This window comes from Engraulis encrasicolus, chromosome 17 (assembly GCF_034702125.1).
Source record: "Engraulis encrasicolus isolate BLACKSEA-1 chromosome 17, IST_EnEncr_1.0, whole genome shotgun sequence".
NCBI lineage: Eukaryota > Metazoa > Chordata > Actinopteri > Clupeiformes > Engraulidae > Engraulis > Engraulis encrasicolus.
Window position 1 is genome coordinate 17,935,086 of NC_085873.1, and position 7,500 is coordinate 17,942,585.

Genomic DNA, 7,500 nt, shown 5'->3' on the forward strand with positions numbered 1-7,500 from the left:
CTTTCTCGCTTGTTCTTTCCTCCTCTTCTCTATTATGCTTCCTATCTGCCTCTCTTCAATCTTTCTTTCTTTCTTTCTTTCTTTCTTTCTTTCTTTCTTTCTTTCTTTCTTTCTTTCTTTCTTTCTTTCTTTCTTTCTTTCTTTCTCTCTTTTCTCTCTCTCTCTTTCCCTCTCTCTCTCTCTCTCTCTCTCTCTCTCTCTCTCTCTGTCCCCCTACCTCTCCCTCCATTGCCTTCTTTCTTCTCTGTGAAGGTCGGACGTAGTGGTCCTCTGCTTCTCCATCGCCAACCCCAACTCGCTGCACCACGTCAAGACCATGTGGTACATGGAGATCAAGCACTTCTGCCCCCGCACGCCCGTCATCCTGGTCGGCTGCCAGCTGGACCTGCGCTATGCCGACCTGGAGGCCGTCAACCGCGCCAGACGACCCCTGGCCAGGTACGCCTCTCAGGGCAACATGGCATCATACCAAAGAGATAACATGCCGACTTGAATCGTCTATCGCGTTTGTGCATCACGACTTTGCAAGTTAACGCACCATCCACAACGCCCTGTGACAGGTTAGGTTTTAAGGGGTGGTTTTGGTCTGGGCACAATTTTACCTTACTTCTTTCGCTGCTCTTGGCAAAAGTACAGCGGCAAAAACGTTGCTTTACTGAGGGTAAGGTTTTGGGGGTAGTTCCGTCAGGGCAAAGCAGAGCATTCTTACGTTTTTGCCCCTGTGGCCCAGGGCCCTCCCGTATTAGTGGTGGGGGGCCCTATTATAACCTTGGCAGGCTGTATGGGAGGGCCCAATCAGTGTTTTGACCTGGGGGCCCTGTATGCATTCGTTCTGCCACTGCAATGCATGGTTCACGGCGTGGACCTCGTCTGAATGTCTGGGTGGGGGTAGGGTGCAGACAGACATCAGACATGTGGAGGGGGGGTTGGAAGGGGAGCACCTGGCCAGGTACGTATGTCTCCAAGGAGTCTCAGTGCATGCAGCATGGTTCATGGTGTGGACTGTGGACCCCGTCTGGGTTGAGAGCAGACATGTGCAGACAGCATACAGACGGACAGCAGACATTTGGGGGGTAAGGAGGAGAGCACCTGGTCCTACCCCTAGGGGTTTAGGAAACTGTTATTTTTAGGCTTATTAGACAACTAGACTGGCAGACAGGGACACAGACACACACAAACTCACAGACAGAATCTCATACAAACTACACACTCTCATATGCACACACAGGACACAATCATATACACATGCATGCAAGCAAAAAGAGACACGCGCGCACACACACACACACACACACACACACACACACACACACACACACACACACACACACACACACACACACACACACACACACACACACACACACACACACACACACACACACACACACACACACTTTCTAAATGAAACGTGAAGTGTTTTATTGTAGAAACATTGATGTTGTTTTGTGAAAAAGACCAATTACTGTAGTGTAAGTGGCTTCGCAATAATGGAGCAAGCAATCAAAGCATGGTTGTCTGTCTCCATTTTTAAAAGAGGCTCTTGCATCTTCAAGACGTCCTTCAAAGAACTCTCTCCAATTTTAACAGCTCTTAACACCTCTACAGTACAATTTCGAGCCTGCACTTATCAAGAACTTCAGCACCGTCTTGTTATTTTGAGAGGTTTAGCACTTCTTCCTCTGCGTCTCCCTACCCCCCTACATTCTGTTGATTTTATTTTGTATTGGAACTTGCAGGTCACTGTTTATCTTTTTTTGGTCGTTCTCTATATTTGTATATAATAACCAAGTAATTATTCCCTCTGCATTTTTAATTCTGAGTGACTCAGCGTCTCTGTGATGGTCTTATAGACAATCATGTTGGAAGTCAATGTAATTCATTTTTACATGTTCTTCCTTATGTTGTTTTTGCTTATTTGGGTGTTAATTACATTTCACTGATCCCCGTCATGACTTATTTGAGACATGTTGCAGTTATCAACTTTGAAATGAGCACATATAACCCATAAAACACTATTTTTCTAGGTAAAAGATAATATGTTGTCTTTTCACTAGCCTCCATCAACTGAATGGATTGAATGTTTTGAAAATTACAGTATTTTGATTATATTCACATACAAAGTGTCCGAACTTCACCGGAGTTGGGGTTTGCACATAGCACTAAGGGGCATTCCACCGGTGGAGACATGAATATGTATTGAAAGTGGATCATATATGTAGTAGAATAGTAGCATAAATGTCTAATTTGGTGCCTTCTTGGCCGATAAAAGGTAGAAAACGACTCTTTAGTGCTTGTGGATTTGTGACAACAATCCCCATAATGCACTGCAATGCTCAAGTTCCACAGGTCACACCCAGGCAGCTCTGCCAGTGAGTTACTGGAGCCTCAATGCCAGTGATTTCAAAAGCACTGGCACACTGATCTGTGATAGGTCTGTTAGCGCATTAGGTCCAACTCCCTTGAAAGGGTGGGAAAAAGGATTGTCTCAACAGAAATCCACCTCTCTTACACTTCCGCCTACAATGACGCAAAATGACGATTTTTACATCGTTGAAGGAGGAAGTGTTAAGAGGTGAATACGGATTTCTCCTGTCTCAGGGGGAATTGAGAGAGTGTTGCACGGCCATTCAAAAAGTATGACTGGGTCTCTAGCAATGGAAAGCCTAATGCAAATGAGTGGAGTGTCCCTTTAAAGGAACCGTTTGTGATTTAAATTTCGACTACTACCCAGGCTCATCAAGTCAAACATACATACAGTACATACAGGAGACTTAAACTTGACTGTCCACTTTGTATCTGCAAGTGTTGTATGCTATGATTATGTCCTCGATTTGTAGGTCGCTTTGGATAAAAGAATTTGCCAAATGTAATGTAATGTGATGTAATGAAATGTGACTACTGATACTGACACTGTACTTTCTGATCACCACACAGGCCTATCAAGCCGGGGGACATCCTGCCTCCAGAGAGTGGGCGCGAGGTGGCCAAAGAGCTGGGCATCCCCTACTATGAGACCAGCGTTTTCGACCAGTTCGGCATCAAGGACATCTTTGACAATGCCATCCGTGCCGCGCTCATCTCACGCAGACACCTGCAGTTCTGGAAGTCGCACCTGCGCAAGGTTCAAAAGCCCTTTTTTATCAATCAATCAGTCAATCAATCAATCAATCAATCAATCAATCAATCAATCAATCAATCAATCAATCAATCAAAGTCAGTCGCTCAGTTAAAATGTATTTATATAGTTAGTACAATACATTACATTACACATTGCATGATACAGACACTTCACACAATCAATCGCAGGAAAGCCTTCAATTAATTTAACAATTTTCTAATATGACAATACTTTCTGAAATAAATTTAATTAATTATTTTCAAAGTATCATGTCTATTGCAGCAGATTGAGATGCTTGACTGTATGAGCTGTACTGAGCAAATGCTATGATGGCGATGACAATGATCCTTATTATTATTCAGGTCCAGAAGCCCCTGCTGCAAGCGCCCTTCCTGCCCCCCAAGGCCCCGCCACCCCTCATCAAGCTCCCCGATGGTCCTGGCGGTGGTGCCGCCGCCTACACCAGCCGTGGCGAGGGCCCACGGCAGCTGCTGGACAGCCCACTGTGTGCCGACGTGATGTTTGTGGTGCAAGAGAGTGCCCGACTGTTTGCCCACCGCATCTACCTGTCCACCTCCTCCTCCAAGTTCTACGACCTCTTCCAGATGGACCTGAGCCAGGACTCCCACTGCCTGGTGGTCACTGACCGGATCCGCGGTGCAGGCGGTGGGGTCGGGAGCGGGGGTGGGGGAGGAATCGGCGTGGGTGGTGGTGGTGGTGGTGGTACTTCTGGGGGTAGCAGTGCTCGTGATGCCTTCCTGATGCGCACCCTGAGCCTGGATACTGAAGAGGACCCATCGGTGCTGTCAGACCTCTCACCGTGTTCTTTGCGAGCCTCCAAGAGCGATGGTACTCTTCGGGTGGTTAGCTTTAGTGGGAAACACCGGCGCACCAAGCTCTCCCTAGCCTCCTGGAGCAAAGCCTTCTACAGCATCCACCGCGAGGCCGTGTCCAACCCTGTGACGGGCCTGCCGGCTCCCATGACAGTGGTGAAGATGGACTGCTCCATCCAGCTGGGCCCGTTTAGCGCTGTGCTGCGCTTCCTCTACACGGGCGAGCTGGACGAGGAGGAGCCGGACCTCATGAAGGTGGCGCAGATCGCGGAGATCCTGGAGGTGTTCGACCTGAGGATGATGGTAGAGAACATCATGAACAAGGAAGGCTTCATGAACCAGGAGATCACCAAAGCGTTCCACGTCCGGAAGGCCAACCGCATCAAGGAGTGTCTCACCAATGACAAGTTCACTGGTGAGCAGAGTTCAATGAAAAAAACAGGTTTTATTAGATGCGTCCCAGCATCTCTATAAGAGGGTATATCTGTCCGTTGGTCAGTCTGTCGGTCAGTCGGTCGGTCCGCCCGTCTGAAACGCATTCTCTCAATTGTCATTCCAGCCTGTGTCCGTAAGGCGGCAGTGCATAGACAGACACATCTTTGTCCGCCTGTCGGACTTGTTTTTTAAGTTGGTCTTTTCCCATCTTTTTTGTCTTTTTGTTCCAATCTCCAATCTGCTCCCTGCCTCCTGTCATCTTGTTATCTTGTCTCCACTTTGCCCCTCTGTTTCAGTTGCACTGAGTAACTTCACAGATATCCTGTCAAAATATTCACACATTTTAGTCAGGGCTTTGAAGCACAAAAAAATTGTTTCTGTCCACACCGTTCTATCATCTCCTCTCATCTTCTCTCTTCTCTTGTCGAGTTTACCATAGCCTCTTCTCTTCTCTTCTCTTCTCTTCTCTTCTCTTCTCTTCTCTTCTCTTCTCTTCTCTTCTCTTCTCTTCTCTTCTCTTCTCTTCTCTTCTCTTCTCTGAGCACTTTCTCCACACCGACCCTTTCTTTTTGAAGAAGCATAAGCAATGTGTTTGTTGTGTTCCTTGCAGATGTGGTCTTCAGGTTGGATGACGGGACCATCAATGCCCATAAGCCTCTGCTAATCTCCAGCTGTGACTGGATGGCGGCCCTGTTTGGCGGCTCTTTCTTGGAAAGCGCTAACAACGAGGTGAGTTAAAGAAATACTAAGCAGTTTTTTGTGTCCTCGATTCTACAGGTTGGATGTGGATGTGCTGTACGTTAAGCTTTTTCACTAGGAGCACAGGTGCTCCTAAATGAAAAAATGTAGGAGGAGCACGGATACAAATTTAGGAGCACAGATAAAAATTTAGGAGCACTCTAAAAATGTTGCAACACTTTTGTTATGGGGGGGGGGGGTTTATGTAAAATACTGTGCTTATTGCACCATTGCTTGTTTCTTCATCTTCATGCACAATAGCCTAGGCTATATGTCAGTGTTTTGTTTCCAACACTGGGGTATGGGGTCACCTGGAATTCCAATGGGCTCCCCCGAAATGTCTAGATGTGAAATAAAAAAAAACCCAATAAATATCACTAATTAACAATCCATAGCTATTGTAGTCTTATACTGTCAGAAATATCCACAGTTTTTTTTTATAGCCAGCAAGTTTGCTCAGTCATGGTTTTGGTTGTGAAAAAAATGGGGTCCCCAAAAGTTCAGGATAAAATGGTCCCAGTGCAAAACGTGTTGGGAACCACTGCTATATGCCATAAATCACAGTTCCCATTACTATTACTATTATTAGGCCTACTATTGTTGTTGAGGTGTCTGTGTGTGTGTGTGTGTGTGTGTGTGTGTGAGGTGTGTGTGTGTGTGCGTGTGAGAGAGGTGTGTGTGTGTGTGTGTGAGAGAGAGAGAGAGAGAGAGAGAGAGAGAGAGAGAGAGAGAGAGAGAGGGAGAGAGAGAGAGATGTCTGCCTGGTGGCTAGAGCAGACCGTGTAGGGAGGGGGTGGAGGGAGTTCAGCATTCTGATGGCCTGGTGGATGAAGGTGTTCGCCAGCCAGGTGGTTCTGGACCGTAGGCTACCATACCTCTTTCCTGAGGGCAGGAGACGGATCAGGTTGTGTGCTGGGTGGGTCTCATCCCTCACAATTGTGAGGGCTTTGCGGGTGAGGCGTATAGAGTAGATGTCTTGCAGGGAGGGGAGAGTTGCCTTGAAGATCCACCCAGCTGTGTTCACTGGTGGGGCCCTGGCATGATTCAGCTTCCGCAGGACGTAGAGGCGTTGTTGGGCTTTCTTGACCAGTGATGCAGTGTTGGTGGTCCAGGAGAGGTCGTCGCTGATGTGCACTCCAAGGAATTTAGTGCTGAAAGAGAGGAAGGGAGGGGACAGCGCCCCCCTTAGGAGACCAAACTTGAGCACACTCCTTTGCAGCGGGTAGGCAGGGTTTGATGTATCTTACTCTACTAGACGATGTTTGTTGGAGTGTGTGTGTGTGTGTGTGTGTGTGTGTGTGTGTGTGTGTGTGTGTGTGTGTGTGTGTGTGTGTGTGTGTGTGTGTGTCTGTGTGTGCGTATGTGTTTTTTGGTGTGCGTGTGTGTGTTTTGTGGTGTGTGTTTGTGTTTGTGTGTGTGTGTGTGTGTGTGTGTGTGTGTGTGTGTGTGTGTGTGTGTGTGTGTGTGTGTGTGTGTGTGTGTGTGTGTGTGTGTGTGTGTGTGTGTGTGTGTTTTGTGGTGTGCGTGTGTGTTTTGTGGTGTGTGTGTGTGTGAGGTGTGTGTGTGAGGTGTGTGTGTGTGTGTGTGTGTGTGTGTGTGTGTGTGTGTGTGTGTGTGTGTGTGTGTGTGTGTGTGTGTGTGTGTGTGTGAGAGAGGTGTGTGTGTGTGTGTGTGTGTGTGTGTGTGTGTGTGTGTGTGTGTGTGTGTGTGTGTGTGTGTGTGTGTGTGTGTGTGTGTGTCTGTGTGAGAGAGAGAGAGAGGTGTGTGTGTGAGAGAGAGAGGTGTGTGTGTGTAGGAGGTGTGTGTGTGTGTGAGGTGGGGACTCACTAATTCGACGCCCTTTCGGTACTTACCGCTTACGTCATACGACCCTAAACCTAACCTAAACCTAACCCCCAACCCTAACCTTAACCCTAAACCTAACCCTAACCCTTACCTTAAACCTAACCCTAACCTTAACCCTAAACCTAACCTTAAATTGCTTGTTTGAAATGTTTGATAACCATGTGAAGTACAGAGAGGGCATCAAACTAGTGGGTCCCGTGTGAGGTGTGTGTGTGTGTGTGTGTGTGTGTGTGTGTGTGTGTGTGTGTGTGTGTGTGTGTGTGTGTGTGTGTGTGTGTGTGTGTGTGTGTGTGTGTGAGGTGTGTGTGTGTGAGAGAGAGGGGTGTGTGTGTGTGTGTGTGAGAGAGGTGTGTGTGTGTGCGTGTGAGAGAGAGAGAGAGAGAGAGAGAGAGAGAGAGAGAGAGAGAGAGAGAGAGAGAGAGAGAGAGAGAGGGAGAGAGAGAGAGATGTCTGCCTGGTGGCTAGAGCAGACCGTGTAGGGAGGGGGTGGAGGGAGTTCAGCATTCTGATGGCCTGGTGGATGAAGGT

At 47.6% G+C, this 7,500-nt stretch overlaps 1 protein-coding gene across 1 annotated transcript in view; it reads left to right on the forward strand.

The window, feature by feature from the left end:
* Positions 1–7,500, forward strand: part of rhobtb1 (Rho related BTB domain containing 1) — a 28,898-nt gene that overhangs the window by 10,292 nt on the left and 11,106 nt on the right. Inside the window, exons 4-7 of the mRNA XM_063221482.1 lie at positions 253–438; positions 2,938–3,124; positions 3,484–4,369; positions 5,000–5,118. Coding sequence (XP_063077552.1) covers positions 253–438; positions 2,938–3,124; positions 3,484–4,369; positions 5,000–5,118 — 1,378 coding nt within the window. The remainder of the gene's footprint in view (positions 1–252; positions 439–2,937; positions 3,125–3,483; positions 4,370–4,999; positions 5,119–7,500) is intronic.